Source organism: Arachis ipaensis, chromosome B7 (assembly GCF_059453495.1).
Source record: "Arachis ipaensis isolate K30076 ecotype BB chromosome B7, ASM5945349v1, whole genome shotgun sequence".
Classification (NCBI taxonomy): domain Eukaryota; kingdom Viridiplantae; phylum Streptophyta; class Magnoliopsida; order Fabales; family Fabaceae; genus Arachis; species Arachis ipaensis.
In genome coordinates, this window is record NC_142442.1 from 216,558 (window position 1) to 240,499 (window position 23,942).

The 23,942-nt window shown below is 27.0% G+C and overlaps 1 protein-coding gene and 1 pseudogene across 4 annotated transcripts; both read right to left on the reverse strand.

Annotated features, from left to right (window-relative positions):
- Positions 1-991: 991 nt before the first annotated feature.
- Positions 992-3,481, reverse strand: LOC107608398 (LOB domain-containing protein 25 pseudogene; annotated as a pseudogene). Of its 2 annotated transcripts, none has more exons than XR_015892182.1 (2): positions 3,174-3,481; positions 992-1,918 (listed from the first exon to the last, which is right to left on the reverse strand). The product of XR_015892182.1 is annotated as an LOB domain-containing protein 25 pseudogene, transcript variant X1 (transcript). The 2 variants fall into 2 exon arrangements; XR_015892183.1 differs by having other exon boundaries at positions 993-1,918; positions 3,232-3,481.
- Positions 3,482-17,341: 13,860 nt separating this feature from the next.
- On the reverse strand, positions 17,342-23,674 carry LOC110264442 (Tetratricopeptide repeat (TPR)-like superfamily protein). 2 transcript variants are annotated; one of them, XM_021106649.2, is made up of 3 exons: positions 23,478-23,674; positions 23,063-23,372; positions 18,150-19,911 (listed from the first exon to the last, which is right to left on the reverse strand). In XM_021106649.2, the coding sequence occupies exon 3, from the start codon at positions 19,662-19,664 to the stop codon at positions 18,285-18,287; it is 1,380 nt and encodes a 459-aa protein (XP_020962308.2). In that variant the 5' UTR covers positions 19,665-19,911; positions 23,063-23,372; positions 23,478-23,674; the 3' UTR covers positions 18,150-18,284. The 2 variants fall into 2 exon arrangements, with proteins under 2 accessions (XP_016165473.1, XP_020962308.2); XM_016309987.3 differs by lacking the exons at positions 23,063-23,372; positions 23,478-23,674 and adding an exon at positions 17,342-17,848 and having other exon boundaries at positions 18,251-20,471.
- Between the last annotated feature and the right edge of the window lie 268 nt (positions 23,675-23,942).

The following is a 23,942-nucleotide window of genomic DNA, read 5'->3' on the forward strand; positions in this document are numbered from 1 at the left end:
ACTCACACTCATACTCTATATATATCAACTAGTTCATATTATAGGAAGAATTTCAAGTATAACTGGAGCATCACTGTTTCAGTAGTTTTAACAGTTGATCTCAATTATAAAATATATATAATATATATTAATTAAATTAATAGTTAAAATTATTGAAACATCAGTATTTTATGTATATTTGATTTTTTTTATATTATCTTAGACATCAATAAGAGAAATTAATCAATTTTTTAATTTTTTTAATTTTAAATTGTAAACTCTAGATTTTAAATTCTAACTTTACATCTTAATTTTAAATTCTAAATGAAAAAAGAAAAAATTAAATTAAATAATGAAATAATTGATTAATATTAATTAATTAAATAATTGTTTATACTTGTTATCCAATAGTTATGAATAGAAATGTGTGGTTTTTTGTATATGAAAAAAACCATAATAATAAAAAAACATTTTAGAACTATTATAAGGTATATTTAAGCTGAAGGAAATTTCACTATTATTATTACCAACTCAGGTAATTGAGAAAGCAAAAACAATATTGAACTCAGTGGTTTTGAAGAAAGCCATAACAAATGGGATAATAACTAAGTTAAAAAAAATTAATAAAAATTAAAAAGGATAAAATTACAGGGTGGTCCATAATAAGACCATAGCGTGGGAATGAAAAGGCAGGAATATATATAGGGTAAGCATGGACTACAAAGTGTCTAACCCGTAGAGTTAGGCTTTAGAATCAAGTAACATTATTATTATAATTATATATTATTAATTATATAAATTATTATATAGATATATGCTCCTTTTTTTTTTGTAAAAATTATTTATTTATTTATTCTTAATCATAATAAACAATGACAGAGAATGTCAACTCCATGCGCATGCACACTGAATAATTAATACACAAATTAAAATAAATACACATACATTAATTAATTAATTACTATCTATATGCATGTGAATGTGATCTACATACATATAACAACTTATTTAGGCTACACTTAAAATGATTTTAGAAAGACTATTATTCATAATAATATATATAATACCTAAATAAAGTTATTGGTAGGTCTTCAAAACAATTACATGTTTCAAAAGCCACCAAATCATGAAATTATTTAGAGAAAAAACAATAGTTACCACCATAGCCACAAGAGTCCAAGAGAGGCTACATACATAGATATATAGAGGACCATATAATTATTTATTATTTATTTATTAATTATTATTATTATTATATAGATAGATATATAATACCCTCATACCATGCCATGCTATGCCAACCCTAGAAGATGGACACAACATTGCAAAAACATAGTAGTTTTCATAATGATCATCATCATGATCATAAATTACCTCCTCCTTCTGCTCCTCCACCATTGATGTCCTCATTCCATGGAAGAGAATAAGGGAAGGAATAGGTGGTTGGAGATTGCCTATAAAATCCAATTCCATGATCATTGCCAATTCTTGCACCACCAAAGTGCCTTTGTGTAAGTTGATGATGAATTGTGGGAGTTAATGGTGGTGCTAGGGTTGGGACATGATGATGTGGAGGAGGAATTTCGTTGCAAGCGTAGCGAAGAAGATCCGCGTTGGCAGCATCAAGTTCCTTCTGAAGTCTCTGGACTTGTCTCTGAAGGTAAGATATGGCGCCAACGCAGCCGTAAACAGGGTCTCTCACACGAGCTTCTGCCTCGTATGCGAGGGAATTCACTGCGTCTTCCCTCTGCTGAGGCAGAAGCTCATTGAGAAGCTTGGTGACATTGCTCGCGCCGAAGATCTTGTGAACATTCGCGAATTTTTGGGGTTCTTCAGGTGGGAAGTAAGGTGCAAAGATGCATCCTGGCAAACACTTCCTCCTCAAGAATTTGCAAGCAGCACATGGAGAGTTGTAAGAGCTTGATGATGCCATTTTTCTCTGCATGAGAAATTAAAGAGATTTTCCATAAAATGGAATGAGTATATATAACAACAATTTATTTGTCTCATTCTTTTTTTTTTTAATTTCTTCAAGATTCAAGAAAAAAGCTTGGAGGGTGATTGAGTAACTTAAAGGTATAAAAGTATTGCAAAGGTTAGAAATAATATCCATTATCTCAAGATTTTTTTTTAATATTAAAATCATGTCCTTTTATTTTCAATTTTTTTAAATGAATTAATTAGAAATTAGTAATTTGTTCTCTCTAGTAAGCAGTTTCAGTTTCAAAATTTGTTATAAACCTGATTAATTAGTTAAAAACATTAGATCTCACTCTATCTTTATCTTTTTTTCTTCTTCTATATTTGTTTATTTTGTGTGGTTATTCAATTCTCATCATACCTAATCAGAAAATTGAACTTTTACTTATTATTGAATATTGATGTAAAAATCAACAATTTTTTTTTTAAGAAAAAGAAAAGAGAAAAAGTGTCAAATTTTTCATTTTTAAATATTTAAAAAATTCAGAAAAAGACTTAAATTTTGAATTCTGTTTTAGTTTGATCTTATAAACAATATAAACCTAAATCAACCTCTCCCAAAATCTTCCATAAGGACCTTCCCCAATACACAAATACTTGGAGACTTTATAGGATTAGTTGTCACACTTTACTAGTTTTATATTATATATATCTTCATACATGACTATCTTATCCTCCTTTTTCTTTGACAACCTTTATTTTTGTTTAATTTCTTTTTTTTTAAAATAAATATTTTTCCTTCTTTACTTTCTCTCTTCACTTTTCAATTCATGAGTAAAAAAGAAAAACATTGAAGAATTCTTCATATATAATGTCATCTAAATTCTTTCTTGTCCCGGTAATTTAATTAATAATTAGTTGAATTTCTGAATTTTTTTAAAATTAATTTTCTCTTGTTTTATTTTTCTTCTATATTCATCATAGAAACAGCCTTAGCTTACAAAATAGTACATGTAGACAAGAACACTTTTTCTTTAATTTCTTCTGGAATTCAGCTATGATGCATGACCAAAGTAGTTAAGTAAAAAAAAAAAAAAATTAAAGTCATAATTTCATGCTGAAATTATAAAACTGTGTTTCCTAAAGCCCTAAACAGTGATTCCTGAAAAGGATCCAAAACAGAGAAAAGAAGAACTATGTATATATAATGAAAAAATAAATAAATAAATAAATAATCAATATAGATATAGCTATATAGATGAACATGATTTTACCTGTTTGTGATGTATGTATAGGTTTTTTCCTTGATCAGATAAACTAAAAGGGAAGTACCTTTTATTTTTTTTCCCTTGTGAGAGAGAGAGAGAGAGATCCTTCAATTCAGAAGCTATGCTATTTTACCCTCACAAGACAAAATATCCAATGAAAGAGAGAGAGAGAGGGAGAGAGAGAATGAATTGAAGCACATACACCCCCTTAAAGAGGAAACCCTAATTTATTGCAAGCTACTAAGAGAGAAAGAAAGCAAATTGGATATGAGAGAGAAAGAAGCTAAGAGAGAGGGTAGTGAATGAACATTGATATAACTACTAAATGGCAAAAGGTGATAGCATAATAAGATGAGGGAAGGAAAAAAACATCATTGAGTGGATGGAGAAAGGAATGGATGCAAAAGACAAAGGTAATAAATGTGAGGATGCTTTTTTAATTTTTAACAACGGTTCCGTTAGAAAATCAACTAGAAGTGCAGTTAATTAAAGTCAATTAGAGTCAATTAGTTAAAAAATAGGAGGTCTGGATGTTCACGGTATTCTCCATTCTAACAAGTTAAAGATTAATTCATCGTGAATCAGAGCTCTATTTAAGGGTCTGCTGTTGGTTAATGGATTGTTGTATGTACAAGGTGGGATTCGAACCCCCGACACTTACTTAAACGGATGAGTAAGGTTAAATAGGAGGTCTAGTATAAAAATAAAAAAATAACCTCCTACTACCCTAATTTTTCGAATTTTAAAATTAAAAATACAAAAAATTAACTTGAGTTAGTTTATATTATAATTAATTTCTAAATTTTTTTTTAAGAATAGTATTATTTGATGAGGAACTAACATCTCAATTGTTCTCTTTTCATTGTGTTTAAAATTAATGAAATTATTTGTTTATGTTAGTTAATTTTCTATTATCATGAATAACTTGTTTATAGTGGCTTAAGAAAAGTATTAGTAGTATGATATCATGAGATTAATTTTGTTATTGCTTTTTGATATTACAATAATAAATTCAATTAATCCAACTTACAAAACTGTAACTGCCTCTCATATAATAATACAAGCTTTTCTTAGGGACCAAATAACCATTGCGAATAGATAATTTTTTTGCCGGCTCATTTTTTAATGTTATTTATTAAGTAATGAGTGTTATATCCTTTAGTAATTAAATAAATTTTAATTTTTATTTATTATAGTTTATATTAATAGTTTAAATTTAAAATTTAAATTTAGGATTTAGAATATAAAGTTTAGAATTTTTTTTACTTTTACTAGTAAGGTAATTTTCAAAAAGTATTCTACCTTTTATTTTTTTCGAAATGCATTAGCATTTGTTTTATTTACTGCTCGATTAATTTTTATAAAATACAAGAGAGACGGGACTTAATAGCGGAGAATTGCCAACGTTTTTTCAAAATGCCGCAAATTCACTGAATTGCTGCGGTTCTTATTGCGTAATCAGATTCCGCTCTAATTGATCGGATTTAGTGACTGTTTACGGCCTAACCGCAACCAATAACCTTGGAGAGGGGGCTTTGTTTTATTAAAATACCCCCAACCAAAATATAATTATATTAATTAAAAATTAGGGCTTGAATTTTCTTTTATGTTTATATTTTATTTCATCCATCCACACATAAATGTGAAAGAACTAAAATATCCGATGATGAAGTAAAAAGGATTTTTCTGATTCTCATTCCCGCTACTATAAGTCTATAACTAATGCACCGAAATTATACTTTTGGAAGGGAAATAATCACACATATTATATTTAAAAAAGGTCAAGCCGTCAAGTCCACTAAGGAAAGGGCCGTTATTAATGCTCATACAAATCTGTGTTAGAACAAAAGAGATTTATATTAGATAGAATGTGTTCTAAGAGTACAAGTTAAAATTATTAATTAAAAATATTTATATAAAAAATATAAATTTAAATTTTAATGTATTTATTATTTATTTATTAAACTAAAAGTTTAAAATTTATATTAATAATAATTTTAATTTATATTCTTAAAATATATGTTAACTAAATTTTTTAAAATTTTATATTTTTAACAATATTTCCTAAGATACTTATTAAAAAATTCTATAAATAAATGCAAAAGCAAACACAATAAGAAAGTAGTGAAAATTACTACTAGCACCATAATAGTTAGAGTCTCAATTTAACTCTTAAAATCTTCCGATATTATGATTTTAAATGAGTCTATCAATTTTACGAAATTTATATTAAATCTAACGATTTTACAATTTAAATCTTGTTAAAATTTTACGTTTTATGTTCTTAATTTACTTTTTCGATTTTACATAAAATCTCAATTTTTTCTACCTTAACTACCACACAACAATAGCGGAATTGTGCCACATTTATAAATTAAATAAATGCAAGAGCAAATAATGATTATTTGCTAACTTTAATACCCGGTAGTTTTAGTTTAATAATTTAAATTATCACAAAAATGTATTAGTTAATCAATTATTATTACCGCCATGCCGTTAGATAATAAACTAAAAATAATTTGTTCTAAAAATTAAAAATTGTTGATAGAGGATTATAGAATTGGAACATCGAGTTCAACAATTATTTTCTTGAAGATTTTAATACATAAAAAAATATGAAAAGAATCAAAATTTGTGAGTTGTAACTCTCTTTTTAGAGAAAAGCCCTAATAGTGTAACATACACTAGGTTAGTAGGTAGCTATTGATGAATGCTTAGGGATTTGCCTCATCAGTGTCTTCTTCTGTAGAATGCATTCCTAGAATTTCTAAATGCGTTATGCGTATGTTTGTAATTGTACGGCCATCTTTTTTATTATCACCTGAGGCAGTGATGGATGCAATTGGATTTTTGTGCATCAATTAATCATTATATTATATTATTCAATATTTTTAAGAAAAATTTTAACTCCTAAAACTTCATGATCAAGTATGTTTAGTGATTAGTTTATTAGTCTGTTTAAGTAAGATAGTGTTTGGTAGAGAAACAGAGATGGAAAGACTGAGACTGAGAGATAGAGATTGAAATAAATCTCAGTATTCTATTTAGTACAAAGTAAGAGACAGAAATTGAAACAAGAATGTGTACAAAGGGTAAAATTGGAATTAATTAATTGAAGGGAGGATATTTTAGGTATAAAATGTTATTAAAGTTTCAGTCTCCATCTCTAAAAATTTTAGTCCTCTGTGTCCCTACTTTTTGGAGGTACTGAAATACTGAAATTTTAAGGATAGAGACAGAAATTTTAGTACCAGTCTCTGAATCAACAAACATGATACTGAGTCTCAGTCTCTCAATCTTTGTCTCAATACCTCAAAACAAACACTACCTAAGTGTCAGATATTTAAATTTCGTCGTGTATATATAATAAACTCTTAAATGAAATTTCAATCAGTACAAATTATCCATTGATTTGCCAGACAAAAAAATACCGTAAAAAATTAAATTAGATGTATAAATAATTATATCTCTAACTGTCTCTATTAATTACTATGCAAAATACATTTGGTTAACAAATATCTTATGTCAAGGAAGGAAAAAGAAACGTTTTATTATAATAAATTATCATTTTTAATTATGAATTACTTAAACATTGACAATTATTCTAACTATAAAAAATACAATCCAAACTTCAAAGATTGTATTAATTTGACAAAGTTATAAAAATGTTCCACAAAAGTACCCAATTTAAAAGCTAATTATTTTGGATAATTTTGTCGAACTAACATAATTTATGATGGATATTAATTATTAGTTTATTACATATAGGTAACAAATAGAATTTTATTTTCAAGTATTGTTAATATAAAAAATTATAAAATAAATGAATATATAGCTTTTTAACACATTTATTATATATTTTAAAAAATATTTTTTTAATAACTTTAATACCAATCATAATCTAATTTATGTAGGTGAAAACATGTGATAGCCACGTGTACATTTAATCATCCATCATATGTGTTTCTTAAAATTAAATAAATTCATTATATATAAAACAGCTAAAAATTAAATTTAAGTGTATGGAAAAACGGCAAGAAAGATTGCGTAGTTCGTGATTCAATGATTAGCCTAAGATAATATAATCTTATAAAGAGAAAATTTCATTATTTGCTTACTAAAAGGGGCAACATTTTGCTTTCATGGCAGTCCCAATCACACAAAGATGGAATTTTCTTTGTATATATAATAATAACAAATATAATAAATATTAAATAGTGCCCCATGAATACTTGTTAGGATCATGTGGCCTTCCAATAGGGAATTCAATATTCTCACGGCAAAGATTTGATTAATTGAGAATGTTTGTGACATTTAAATAATTGTGAATTTTTTTGGGGAAAGGGGAGGGGTTTATATTATGATGGAAAACACAAAATGAGCATCATATTTTTATCACAATATATATAGTCGAGATTTGATATCACAGAACAAGAAGTAGGGTATGTTGACTTAGTTAGCAAGAAACAAAGTCTTGCATTCTAACTACTTTTTGTTATGAGTTGGTTGCTCAATCCTTTATGATTCGTTATAGTTTATACCCTTTGGCAAACTCCGAGATATAGGAGTATATAAATTTTGTCGAGTAGTGTTAGAGGCTAGTAATTTTTGTGATTTGTAGCCATCAAATAGTCATTAATGATGATTTTAATGGTGTGAGATTGGTGTGAGATTTCATCCAATGGCTCATTTTTCTTTGCTAATTACATGCTGGTCAAAATTTGAAAAAGTTGCTAGCTCTCTAGACTTTTCCAATTCTGAATTTGGTTTTGAAATACGGAAAAGATAAAGGAGGCAGTGGTTTAATAAGAAAATCAGTAATTCGAGAATTAAAAGGAATGTAAACTATAAACAATTACTTTTTGTTAACTTTTTTTTCGAATAAAATGAAGATCTACTTTAAAATGCTTTTTAAGTGATTATGGAGGATCAGATTTGTAATTAGAAGAACTGCACTAGAATTATCACAGTAGATGGTAGAAGAAATTTTTTATGACAATCGAAGCATAATATGTAGGTTGTTTAACCAGACTGTGTCAGTAGCAGTATGAGCTAACATAAAATCACGAACTATTTTAACACAAATAAATTTGCACACACAAAAAAAATCCTCTCACAATTCTTATTGATTTTCTCTTTTCACACAAACTTTTTCCTTCTCCAGAAGAATACTTCTTCATTCATCTGCATCAGCAAAACACAGATGAATATGTGAAGTATAGAAAGACTCAGTTTATATACGTGTCAAACATGTAACATGTCTTTCTGTAAAAGATAAATTGTATTCTGCCATAGAAAAAAGTAGTCAAAGTGGCAGATCTTGTCTACATACAGAAGACATGTTTCGACCTGTGCTTTTATTTCTTAGAAAAATACAGGTTGTGTTTTGCAGTATCATTATATTTTTTTTTGTCTATTGTTCTTCTGACAAACACAAGTTGCGTTTTTCAGGTCTATAAAATTTTAAATTTACATTCTTACATAACACATCATGATATAATATACTTGAATTACACTATTTTTTTCATTTTTAAATTAATTTCTGAAATTATTGCAGAGAGAGAGAGAGAGAGAGAGAGAGAGAGAGAAGTGGTCCACTACAACTACAACTACAACATGATACTGAACTTAGTCCTTATCACTTTCCCAAGAAATAAAATGTTATGATACAAATAATCATATTCATTCATTGATTCATTCATTCAGGTCCCCAATTCCACACTTTGAAAGTCACTACTCACTGAGATATGTTCGGACCCCATTCCATCATCCATCATGTGTTCAATGCACAAATAACTCATTCATCTTTCTGCTAACTAACATTCTCACTATCACTTCTTTCCATTTTCCCTCTTTCTTTATCTTTATATATATGGAACAAAATAATAAATAAAATTATTTTATTACATACATGATATGAACATGTACTAACACATTATCAATCAAACAAATTATGCTACAAAACTTTATCAATCTTTAAAAGAATATGAACATGTACTAGGTATTTTTCTTTTGGGAACACTTAAATTAATTAATTTGATTTCATGTTGAATTTATAGCAAATAATAATAATAAGGTTTAATTATTTTGTTTCTCTTCATAATTTTATAAAATTTGTAATTAGATCTTTTTATATATATATATATATATATATATATATAAATTGTATTTTTATATTATTTTTAATTTTATAATTAAGTCCTTATCAGTAAAAAACATATTAAAATTAACAAAATATTTTTTTATAAATTGAATGTGATTATCATTAAAAATTTAATTAGATTAATAATTACATTTTTTAAGTAATATTCTGTTAATTTAATATTTTTAATACAAAAAAACTTAATTATAAAATTAAAAATAATATAAAAATTTAACTAAAAAAATATAAAAACTTAATTATAAATTTAATAAAATTATAAATATTAACATAATAATTAAATCTAATAATATTAAAAAATATATATATGTGTGTATAAAATTAAGATGACATGACATGTCGTTACTGCAACATATTCCTGGGAGAGGGATTATTATGAGTCTTATATTATTTGATAGATGATACTTCCTTTCCATATATTCCTTGGAAGGATCATGTTCATATAATTTTTTTTTTTCCAAATTCATATATTAATAATTAATTAATATATATACACGTGGGAACCAACGGGTAATCCTATTTAAACAGTATTAATAATGTTGCTGCTTTTCGCTACCAACATATCACTGTTAACTATTTTTACTATACAAACATGTGACACTGAGAAAATACTATACACTCAACACAATTATATATATCCCTCCAACGAATTAATAACAACTAGTTCACTGAATTTGTAATGTATGAATGTATGTGTTCATGCCACTACTACACCCTAATAATATATATGGTACGTACATTACACTTTTTAGTTTTTACTTTTTACAGTGCCACGGTTTCTTTTTATATCAAACAATATTGTTTGTGTTCGGGACATTTCTCCTAGGTCTAATTAGTTTGACAATCGAACCATTCTTCGGAGAACCGACAAAACCGGCTGATTTGACTAAATTAACCGAAAATTGGCTATTCAACCGGTTTGGCTTAGGGTAAAAATGTTCGTAGTAAACCGATAAGAAAATTGAAATAACTAGTCAAATAATTGATTAACCGGTCAAATTGATCTGATTTTTTAACAGTTAATCAATTTAAAATAATTAATAAAATACAAACAATTATCTTTTAAAAAAGTTGTATATTTAATGTATAAATATATTATTTTGTTATATTCGATTTAATTACAGTTAAATCTCGGTTGAGGATTTCAAATAATAATTTAACCACTTTTTAATATTTAACCGCCGGAACTTTTTTATGGAATAGTGTCGATTTTAGAAGAACTCTTGGAATTAAATTGCAAGACACCTAATTATGTCAGTTGAGTAAACTGTCGTAACACATTTTGTGAGGGTTAAAAACCATTGCAAATATAAAGAAAACCGCAAATGAGCGTATTTTTTGTAGTGTCGAAACATTTTGTAGCTAAACTTGCCTTCTAAGTTGTTAATCTAGTTTATTTAGAAGTAAATAAATCATTATTAGAAACAACATTAAACCTTTATTTATAGCATATATGTGGTTTTAAGAAAAATTATATACTAAATAAATTTAAGGCAAAAAAGAAGAGATTCATCACCTTTTTCTTCCCTTGTATCAGTCTCTCATCATGCATGCAATTTTCTTCTAGTTGGTCCATATATATAATTAAAGGAAAAACATTAAATAAAATAAATAACACATAGATTTTCTTTATCTGAATTTGGCGATGGTGAGTTTTTCATTTTGGGGTTCCAAGTTCCATTTAGGTTTGTGATCCAATGTAAGTTTGGAAATGTGATATAATAACTAATTAAATCGATGAGTGCCTTTGATGCCTTTATGTATGTATGATTAATTAAATTAAAATTGGCCCTAATCATTAAGGAGATATACAAATATGAACTATGCAATCTTACTTTCGGAAAGATAATTAAATTATTCAACAAAATAATAAGATCTTTAGATATATATAGCTACTATACTATAATATGTATAGCTAATACCAAACCAACCTCTTGAAGGTTTCTTATCAGTGTTACACTTAAGACTGAATTTATAACAAGATTCTGATTCTTTCGTATGTTAATAAAGAAAGATGATCAGAATCATTTGTGTCACATTCACTGCCGTGCCAACCAATACCATAGCCTTTAGGTATAATTTAAAATTAGAGGTGATAATTGAGGCATCAAATTCTCAATATAATTTCCTATGTAATAACAAAAAAAAAAAAAATCTAAATATAGAGAGTATTTATAGAAGAAAAATTCTTAGGATCAATAATTTTTAATAGTTTTAATCATTATTTATCTTAGCATAAACACTAAATTATCTTTAATAAATAAATTTTATTAATTTATAAATGTAAATTTTAAAAAATATGAGTGTAAATTATATTTATTTATGTATATAAATTCTGATAAATTTAGGTGCAAATTATACCTTTTTTGTATGTAAAATTTTTATAAATATGAGTATAAATTATTACTGATCAAGTACTAACAAAAAATAATATTTATTGGTCATGTATCGTTACTTTTTATACAATACCTCTTAATATATTACCCAAAAAGTCACTCTTAATGATAATATTTTGACTTTAACAACAATAACATAAGGATTTATCTATCTTGTATTTTTAGAGCACATATTAATATTATAAAATTAAATTTTTTAATTAAAAATATAAAAAATTAAATTTTAATGTATTTATTTTATATTTATTAAATAAAAATATTTAAATTTTTTCATTAATAATAAATATATCATATATTCTTAGAACACATATTAACAAAACCCATAAAGATAATTGCTAACACATTTATCGATAAAACATACGTTGATTGTCTTATACTGTGACCATTATAATAATTATCAATAAAAAATCCTTCTAATGGTTACAAAAAACCTATAATTTGTTATTATAACATATAATAATACGACAAATATATAATTATCATAAAAAAGTAAATCAACTAAAAGAATTAGCTAGTAACTATGATGTTATTGTTACAAAAAAAAAAAAATTGTCACTAATATCAATTTTATTATAGTTATTTTTTGTGAAAATTCACATACAATTTTTTTTTTTTTTTTACCAAAGATAGGAGACTCGAACCCGCAACCTCTTAATTGAGTATGGGGAGACTATGCCATTTGAACTATTACTCATTGGCAACATACAATTATCTTTATATGAAGCTATTAATAAAAAAATATTAAATAATTTAATAAATTTAATTAAATTATTATCAAATATTTTTAATTATCAAATTTATATAAAAACGATTGGATATGAATTTTTATCAATTATTCTAAATGCCAAATTCAACAATGATCACAATCAAATTGTGAGGGAAAAAAAAGAAACAGCATAAAACAAAATTGCTGGGTGGGCCAAGCAAAAATGTAAGAGCCCGTGATAGAAAAGAGAATACGACATGCAGCAGAGACCAACAAAATTTAGGACCAATCCAAATACAAAGACTGTAACGGATTGGAATCTAGTAATCTATGGACTACCACTGCCATCACTGTTATTATTTAGTTATATATATATATATATATATATATATATATATATATATATATATATATATTAAAGAAGAGTACAAAATAATATTAGGGTGGATGAATGATATATAAGTTTATAAATTTTATATAAAATTGTTATATTATCTATTATAATAATATAAAAAAATTATTTAATTTATTTTAGAATTATATTTATACTATTATAAAAAATAGTATTTATATAATCAATTTAACATTAATCTAATAATTTTACATACTAACTAAATAATTTAATTCTACAAAAGAAATATGGTATAAAATTATTAACTTATATCAATGGTCTATATTCTAATATTTTTTTGAAGAATAAATTTCATTAACAAAAATCTATTTATGTATTTATTTATCTATCTATTAATTTATTATAATATATAAAAAGAAAAATTAAGTAATAACACAATAACTTCTTGACATATTAGATAAATTTTAATATTTTTATGTAAATATTTTAGTGAAATTATCATCTTATAGTTTTTTTTTATCTTTTTTTATTCTTCTTATTTAGTGTTTTTCCTTATTTTTTAATGATCTCTTTTTAGTTTTTACTCATGATTTTTAGGTAAGTTATTCTATGATTTTTAGTGGTAATGTTATTTCTCTTTAATAAATATAAATTATTTAATTAATAAAACTTAATTTATTTTCTTTTTTTATTCTCATTTTTATTCATGTTTATTATATAAATCAACATTCATTTCACATATTTTCTTTATCTTTTCTCACATAATCTTATGTCTTTTACTCTTTTTTCTTTATCTTTGTTAATATTTTGCACAATTTTAAAAAAATTGATTGATGACCATAATTTTTTATTTTGATTTGATAAATAATTTGTTCATTATATGTATTGTTGGGTGATGAATTCCAAAAATATTATAATATATAATATTTTTACAATATTTTAAGTTTTTTTTTATCTAATTATGTTTATCAATTATATATTATTTTTGTCACTTATATATTATTTTTTTTCAATAATTTATATTTTTTAAAATTATTTAATTATAATAATAATATTAAAAATACATGATATTATAATTCATGAAAAGATGAATGTTACCTTTAATTATTGAAATATTATATTCTTATTACGTTTATTCTTGCACTATAGTATTTAAATTTACTAAACATATATATTAGATGATGAATTTTTTTAAATATTAAAATATATAATGTTCTCACAATTTATTTAGATTTAATATTAATTTTTAAAAATTTTGTTATTAAAAAAATCTTTTATATATAAAATTAAATCATTTTAGTTCTATGCAAGGCACGAGTTTAAATCTAGTTACTATAGTGATTCATGCAAAATTGCTAACACAATCTTATCCTCATACAAAAATATTTGTACTTTTGCCGGATGAAATTCAATTGTTTTGAAAAAAAAAAAAAAAACTTATCCTCATGTACCCAATAATGTGCTACCTAGTTTCATCAAGATTTATAATAATCGACCCATCACTTAATTATTGAGAAATTACGGTTTAATATCGTTGGGGATATAATTATTTTTGTACGCTCTTTTGTTAGTTTAAATTTTTAAAAAATAAATTATTGAATAATATAATACTAAAATTTTTATGATTAAAAATTTTAAATTTTGACTTTTTATAAAAAAAAATTAATATAAGACAATAGTTAAAAAAATTATGTATACTTGGGATTATAGAACCTTAACCAAGTCCATTTTTTCCTTAGTAGACTAGTTATGTTTAGAATTGGGTTTGATTAGCTCAATTGGTAAAACTATATACCTCTTAATACGCGCACCTAGGTTCAAGCTTTTTAGTGTTGTGTCAAGTGTGGGTGAGTATGTAATGTAGGTGTGTTGTGGTACCTAAAATTGGGGATTATCCAATCTATTTAAGACAAAAAAAAAAAAAAATTGGGCTTGATAAAGTCAACCCAATAGCAAATATTCAATTCATGTGGCCTTATTCGTCAAGGGTGTACATGGTTCGACTCAATCCAGACCCGAACATTTTAGGGACTAATTTAGTGTGATTTCATTGGGTTTAGGTCGAGTACGGGTCTAAAAAAATAGACTCGGTCATTATTTAGGACCGGGTCCAGGTCAAAGCGAACCCGGCTTAACCCGATTCATGTGCACCCTAAGAGAACTAAAAAATGTATATATATTTTAAATTAATTCCAATATTATGTTATATTAATTAGAAGCTTATTGTTTTATTTTTAATCACACTTGTTGAATTAGAAGATAGATCAAAGAAACATCAAATTAGAATTTATAGATAAATTCAAATTTAAATATGAATTTATAGATAAATTCAAATTTAAATATGGATATCAACTTCTCGATAACAAGTTTATTCATTATACATAAGTGCATCATAAATAAATTTTTTTATAAATAAGTTTTTTATAAATTATTGTTAAAGTTTTAAAAGTCCGATTTTCAACCCGATTTAGACCCCGAAAATATTTAGGTTTCATCGGTCTAGGGTCGGATTATAGTCTAAAAAAAGACCCGCTATGTATTTAAAGTCGGATCTGAATTAGAACAAACCCGATTTCGCCTGACCCATGTACGCCTTTATTATCCAACCCGACTTGAATAGCAAGTCAAATGCTCCCTCGTTATTATCCCCAAGTAATAACTACTTATGACATGGGGGATAACCTTCCATTCTATAAAGAAATAACCATCCATTGTCTTTATAAGGTATCTCCAAGAAATGACTCTACACGACCATTACTTTAAATACCTTGGTACACAGGTATTTTTTTTCAACCCAATCTTATTCAATCTACTAAAACTTTTGTTAATTTAGGCATCGATATCTCTTGCAGGTACTCTCATCTCATCTCACCTACCCATCTTACCGTCCAGACCAGACGTCGAAATTATTACCTAAAGATGTTTATGACGACTATTACTATTATTATAAAAAATTTCTCACAAGTATTCTTTATTGGAAACAATTTAATAGAGGCAGTAACAATATACTTCCCAAACTACAACACGGTTCACTACATATAACAATTACAAATTAAGCTTTTTTAAAACGAAAAAGTTGGTAAAGTAATAAAATGAGAGATTATTCACTCTTAAATTAAAATGATGAGATTCACATATAATTAAAGTTATAATTATATTATGATTAACCCCTCACTTTATAACTTCACCAATTTTTTTCATTTTAGAGAATCTAAATATGATAATTACATACTTTTACCAAAATGCTTTTTCGTTTGTTTTTACAGAAAAAAAAAAAAAAAACTGCATTAGATTTCTTTATTCATCCAACTATGATACTCAACATTTTTTGTTCCTTTGAGTAATTTATGTTATGAAGAGATATTCCCATATAGAAAGAAGGGTATAAATGATATCAGAATACTTACCTTTTTGTTTTAGAATCAGAGTTGAGTCCCAAATAGATCTCCAAATGCTATTTACTAACTACAGAAAATTAAAGAAAAATGCATTTTGGAATCAAATGAACAAAAGAGAAATAGAATGTGTTGACTCAACTAAGTGGCCTCGAATATATCATCATCTCTATAAAATTATCTAAAGGATTATAGAAATGTTCAGCATATGAATTGTTTACTCTATAGTGGGTTTTCCAAAAGTGGCTTTATGTGTTGTTGTTCATCATACTAATATCATATTAACAACCAAGAGCAGTCCGGTGCACAAGCATCAACGCAAGGTCCGGAAAAGGGTTGCGCTCAAAGGCAATCTAACATGATAATTATATTAGCGACTAATTTCACAGCTTGAACCTGTCACACGGAGACAACTCAGTCGTTGCTCTATTTATGCATACCACATTTATGTATGGGATATATATTTTGATCTCCACACTGCTATTATTTTCATGCAAGTTAAAATATTACTAGCGTGAAATTAGTCAATATGATAACTTGATAAGTATCTTGATCTTTTAACTAAAAATCTTGAATTCGAATTTTGAAAATATAAATAATCATCAACAAATTAATCAAGTTTCTAGTAATAAAGCTCAAAGTAACAATACCAAGAAAACACAAGTCAATAATTTCTTGACATTTATGTCCTTGGTAATTTTGTAATTTTGCACATTGAATGAATCTATAAAGGGAAAATTGAGTACCTCAAACCTTATTAATGGTACACCATGCTTCCACTTCACATTTGGTATTGATTTATGCCTATCAGTCCATAAATATTTAGTTTTGATATTGCACTTTGTAAGTTTTCTGTGTTACTAACAAAATCTCTGTTGAAAAAGTGAGGTAAAAGTTCAAATTAATCCGGAGAATGTTTACACTTAAGTTACCTATAAGGAATCCAAGAAACTTTGTAAATCACTAGAGCCTAAAAAATGTATGCAAATTTTTAGATTTGCATATATAGCAGCATTAAAACAATTCAAGACAAATGCAACAACAGAGAACATGCAGCGCGTATAAACTTTAAGCATGTTCCGTCTTAAATCACAATGAGTACAATGAAATCAATGCATGTGATAGATATAGAAACATTTATGCACCTCCTCAGATCAGCTTAAACTTTTGAAATAAGTGATTTCATAACAGCATGGCATAAAATCGAGAATTCAAATGTAACTTACATTAATAATAGCTCTTTAGTATCATAAAAGTTCCTCACATAAATCTGTTAAACATACTAAACCAGTTTCAAGATCAATTACTCCCTAGCATTCATTTTCTCTTAACTATGGCAGCTATAAACAAAATTATTGAATTACTGCTAAGGTTTAGAACTTACCTCGCCCACGGAATTTTTTATTGATTGCAGACACAACACAACTTGGCCATCCCTTTTGGATTATTCGGCAACACAAAGACACTTCACAATGTTTGTTCGTAACAGGAGAAAATATTCAGGCATCACTCGAGTTAGGCAACTGAAGTCAGAAATTGTGCTTGAATTTCAATTTATATAACTTTATGCTAAGAGCATAATTCTGAATTGCATCATAACATGAATATGCATCTGAACAAATGCTGAATTGCATTCAAAGTGCTGTGACTTGGAAAGACATTTGACCAAAGGCTGAGATAAGAACCAAGATTAGATCAGAAATTAATCAATCATTTAACTAATGCGACTGAAACTAGACTTTACACTAGCCTGTAGACATTGAAGATGGAATAATCAATTAGAGGTTGCAAGTTATGAACTCTTTCTTCTGAAGACATTCCAAATTGCCTATTGATTCGATCTAAAAATACTAAAAAAGCAAGTTACCATGTCATTATTATGCAAGCTGTTATGCTTAACATGTTCATATTATCTGACACAGATTTGAGTGACATTCTACCAAGTTAAAAGATTAGAGCTTAATGATCTCAGTAGCAAAAATAATTCTGCTAACCAAATTTTATACACCCCATAAACAGAACAATGTTCAAGGAGCCAAAAATATACAGAATTGTTTATTACATAAAAATATACCTTCGGATCTATCAAAATTTTACCCTATCTTGTTTTAGCAGAAACTTCCTTCAGTCCAGCTCAGTCCGGGCATTTTTCTCTGACCTCCTGTTATTCTGTCTCTCAAGTTCTTTGCCTCGTCCCACCTCCCATCACCTGCATATATATTAGAAAGCATAACGCTGTAAGCATTATCATCAGGATTACTTTCAAAAAGTTGCTGAGCTACTTTTTCTGCCATCTTGGAATTTCCACTAGAATTACAGCATGATAATAGGGCTCCAAGGATGGCCTTGTCTACTGGTTCCGGTAAGGACTGAACGAGTTTGTAAGCCTCTTCTAAGTGGCCAGCACTGCCAAGAAGCTTAACCATGAAAACATAGTGCTCAGGCATAGCCATGATGTGAAATTCATCTTTCATTCGATGGAAAATCTCCCGGCCGTCTTTGACAAGGCCAGCGTGACAACAAGCACAAAGGAGAGCGCAAAATGTGGCTTCATCAGGCATTAATCCTTTTGCCAACATCTCATCAAACATCTTAAAAGACTCAGAAGCACATCCATGCAAACCAAGACCAGAAATAATGGAATTATAAGAAACTATATTCCGTTCTGGCATTATCCTGAAAACTCGAGTTCCCAAGTGCAAGAAGCCACACTTTGAATACATATCTACAAGAGCTGAAGAGACCTTGACATCTGATTCGAATCCATGCCGAATAACATAACCATGTATCTCATATCCGGGTCCTATATTCGCTGCCTGAGCTATAGCAGCCAATGCACTAGCAATCAAAACAGAGTCAGGCTTCTTGTTTCCCTTGTTTAATTTCCTGAAATAGAACAAGGCCTTCTCATACTCCCCGGACATCGAATAGCCAGCAATAAGAGCAGACCAGGTGACCAAATCAGGCTGGAAAATACTGAAAAAGACGCTATATGCTGATGCCATGCACTTGCATCTTGAGTACATACTCACCAGTAAACTACCTACATGGGAATCAGAATCTAGCCCACTCTTTAAGCTTAAACCATGTAATCCTTGGCCAATACTCATCAAGCTAGAATCTGTGATCCCACCAAGCAATCCAGCAAGTGTAAATCCATCTGGCTTCCCCCCAACATGTCGCATCGAGTTAAACATTTGCATCCCTATCTCCCAAGAGCCAGAGCACACATAACCAGAAATCAGTGAATTCCACAAAACCAAATCGGGTGCAGCGATGCCATTGAACACTCTATGTGCATCATTAACAAAACCAAGCTTTGAGTATGCTGCCACAAGAGCACTGCAGCAAATAGGGTCCATTCCAAACCCAGAAGCCACAGCAGCTCCATGAACTAGTCTCAGCATGCCAAAATCAAAGTTGTCGCAGCACGCGCGAATAACGCAAGCATAAGTGTAATTGTCAGGGCTTATATCAGCTCCAAACATGGTTCTAAACAAGGAGATTGCACTGTCAAATCTACTGGACTGAGCATAAGCACGAATGATGGAGTTCCAAAGGTAGACACTTCTTGTAGAACTTTCATCAAACACTTGGTATGCAGAGTGAATGTCATTGTTGGCAGCATAGAGCCTAACAAGTTTAGTTGCATAAAAGGGATCCTCTAAGAGATGGGTCCTTAAAAGCAAAGCATGTAACTGCTTAGCCCTCAAAAGTGACTTGCATATGCAGTTGCTGAGTTCAGATTGAAGCCAATGGAACCGAATCAACATCAATAGATCTTAACAAGTTTAAATGAGTGCTTGTGATATAGATGCGGGAAATATAACTCAACGTATATCACCATCGAAGGTATATGTTTTTATTAAATTTTAATAGATAGTTGCTGTGATATTTATAAACACTAATCATAGCCATGTTTATATATATATATATATATACTATTGATTAATCACAACTATATATTAGGATCTGATGTTATATGTATTATAGAGTTTATAGCTTAATTTGCAAGTAACTCTTTTTTTTCCTTTATAAACACAATTTATAACTAAATTATTAAGGGGCCACTGGTTTGGGTGTTTCCATTTTTATTTTCCATGAAAATAAAAATAAGGCATATGAAAACATGATTGATTAAACATTTTAAAAATATTTTCAACGAAAACATTTAAAAAAAACAAAACAAAGTTAAAACGTTATCATGTTTTCAGTTTTAATATTTGAAAACATTCTTAAACCAAAATACGGTGTTTTTTATTTTGGGATAAAAGTTCGAACTTCTCTTACTCATTTTTATATATATTTTTTTTCACGCTATATTCATCTTAGTGTACTCAACTCTGGTTTTTTTTCTATCTTCTCCTCCCTTTTTTATAGGTGTTATTGGGATATCCATTCAATTTATATATACATTTATTGAAAAGGTAAATTTTTATTCGACTTTTATATTTTGTTGGACCCTTTTGATTTTTTATTTTAGGCTTAATTTTTTGTATTTTTAAACTATAGACAAGATAATTAAAAAAAATAAAGTTTTAATTAAAATTAAAATATATATTTATTGAATTTTTTATTTTATTTAGTATTAAGTATGTAGTTACATACTCTCCGAATTAACATGTATTTATTAAATTCTTTTATTTTTACCTTTATTTTTCCGTTTAAAGAAATTATTTTGTTATCAAAATAATTTTTTGAATTGATAATCAATTATAAAAGTATCGATAATAAAAATTAAAAAATACATAAAAACTTAAAAATATTGACAAAAAAAGTTAGCTTTTTGTTTTAAAATTCTTTTAACTTTAATAATTAGGGTTAACCACCAAAAATACTTTCGAATTATTTAAACATCGATAAAAATATACTCGAATTTTACTATCGACAAAAATGCCTTCAAATAATTTAAAAATACAACCAAAATATCCGACAGTAAATATATATTTTCAAAAAATATCTTAGAGATTAAATTTTAATGCAATTTTTTGTAAGCATGATTATAAAAATGAGATATTATTATACTTAAAATTTGGTGATTTTTTCGTTAAGTATATATTTTTTATAATTTTTTTGTTAACAACCAATAATACTTTTAAAAATCACAAAAAAATATATACTTAACAAAAAATTACCAAATTTTAAGAATAATAATATCTCATTTTTTTAATCATGTTTGCAAAAAATCGCATCAAAATTCAATCTCTAACATATTTTTTGAGAAATACATATTTAATGTTAGTTTTTTTGCAAGATTATCTAACATTAAATATGTATTTCTCAAAAAATACATTAGAGATTGAATTTTGATACAATTCTTTGTTAAGTATGATTTAAAAAATGAGATATTGTTATCCTTAAAATTTGGTAATTTTTCGTTAAGTATATATTTTTTTATAATTTTTTTGTTAACAACTAATAATACTTTTAAAAAATCACAAAAAAATATATACTTAGAAAAAAATTATCAAATATTAAGAATAATAATATCTCATTTTTTTAATTATGCTTGCAAAAAATCATATCAAAATTCAATCTCTAAGACATTTTTTGAAAATATATATTTACTGTTGGACATTTTGTCACATTTTTAAATTATTTAAAGACATTTTTGTCGATAGTAAAATTCAAATACATTTTTGTCAGCGTTTGAATAATTTAAGGGTATTTTTGGTGGTTAACCTAATATTTATTTATTCATTATTTTATTAATAAATTATTTGTTAAAAAATTGTTTATATAGATAAATTTTGATATTAATTAATTGATTCCTTTGGTGTAAACCTAATTTTAGTTGCGATTTTTTTTGTTTCAATTGATATTTTTTTATTATTATATAGTACCATAGGAAATATAAAACCAATTCTATACAAGAGATACCAAAATTTTCTAAAATAGTATAATAAGATAATAATTTATTTCATATTAATACCGTATAAAAATTAATTTTTAATTTAATAAAAAATAACTAAAGTTGCATATTTAATAAAACTATAGTTTTGTGATTTAAAATATTAAAAATATATTTTGAAAATAAACTAACTAAACATATTTTTATTATTTTCTATATTTAGAAACGAATCTTCTTTTCATAAACTAATTGTATTTTTTAAAATGTAAAATATTAAAAATGAAAATTATTTTCTAAAGATGAAAACAAAAAACAAAAATAAAAAATATTTTCACAAACCAATCAACCCTAATGTGCTAAAAGTATGAAGTTTTTAAATTTGTGTACACCATCATTAAAGTGTATTTGGTTTGTATTTTTATTTTTAATCATTCATTAAAATAATTGAGTATGAACTATCTTTTGAAATTCTTCTATTTGATTTTTTTTCTGATTCAATTCAATAATTATAATTCTCTAACCAATATCAATCTAGTAGTTAGTTCTCTACTTTATCTAAATAAGTACTAGAAATTTGAATCTTATCTTATAAATACAGTCACCATAAAAAACAGAAAGCTTTAAATCTGTGACAAATTAATCATTTATTGGTCGGATTTTGAAATTCCATAAAAACATAGAAAGAAAACTATAATTCTGTACTCTCTACATGTAAGTTCACCAAATGAAAAGTATGCAACAATAGCAAATATGCAGTCACATAGAATACAAGAATACAACATCCTTTATAGCATAACACTTCACATAGATTCTCATGGATTTTATTAATTTGTAAGTGTGACCCTAAGATAGCACAAAAGAAACTAATGAGATAGATGGAAATTGAATTTATCGTTAAAAGGTGAAAATCGATATATAGTTAATTTTATGTAAAGTTGATAGTTGATACTTGATAGTAAATGGCAATTTAATCAAATATGTCAAATCATTTAAAAATTCGGCTGTAAACTTCACGTGAAATTAACTTCACTGCACCTGAGTTTTTAACTTGTTAAAATGGTGGAGGATTACAAGGAAGGGGAGGAGGATTGGGTGAAGTTGGCTGCAGAGGAGGAGGAGGAGGAGGGAGGAGGAGGTGGCCGAGGAGGCGGGGATTTAATCCAAATTGTTGTTGGACTTCGATGAGGAGGTGGTGGCCGCAACGGATTCGATCTCAAACTCCTCCGATCGCTTAGGCCGACGAATCTTCCCTCTGAATTCTCCATTCTTACTCTTCCACCATTCATATGCAGCCACCCAAGGCCGTCACGAGTTGCAACCGACGTGGGTAACACCATCTCATAGCCTTAATATCATTGAATTCAAGCCAAAAGAAACATGTTAGCTTATAGCTATATAGTACTTCAACTTGTAAATTCTATATGTTATTGATTAATGTAATAATAATTACCATCGGATGAGAGCTCAGAAACTGCTGGAGTTGTGTGACAAACAAGAAGGAATAACACTATGAATGTTACCATTGACTTCATCAGAAACTGTGTAAGATTTCCAAATCCCAAACAGTAATACCCTGCTTTTCAAAGAAGAAAATAGCTGGAGGATGCAGCTTTCTAAGTTATGCCTGGTTTATGTAAGTTAGATAGTAAGCAAATTAAGCAAATTCATTCTGAAATATAGGTCGTTTTCGAAATATGTTTCTAAAGATTTTATCAACTTAGTTTTTCAATTATTATAAATTAATTATGTTTGTTTTTCTCACTTCATTAAAAATTTTTGTTAACATTGATGATATGAAGTTAATTAGCATGTCCAATTATACATTGACTAGATATATTTTTAATTTAGTATCTTTTCCGATGATATAAATTCTAACCTTAATATAAATTAGGTGTTATAAACATATTTGGTCAGC

Coding starts and splice junctions, on each gene's coding strand:
- LOC110264442 (XM_016309987.3), bottom strand. CDS start 19,949: ATGTTGATTCGGTTCCATTGGCTTCAATCTGAACTCAGCAACTGCATA.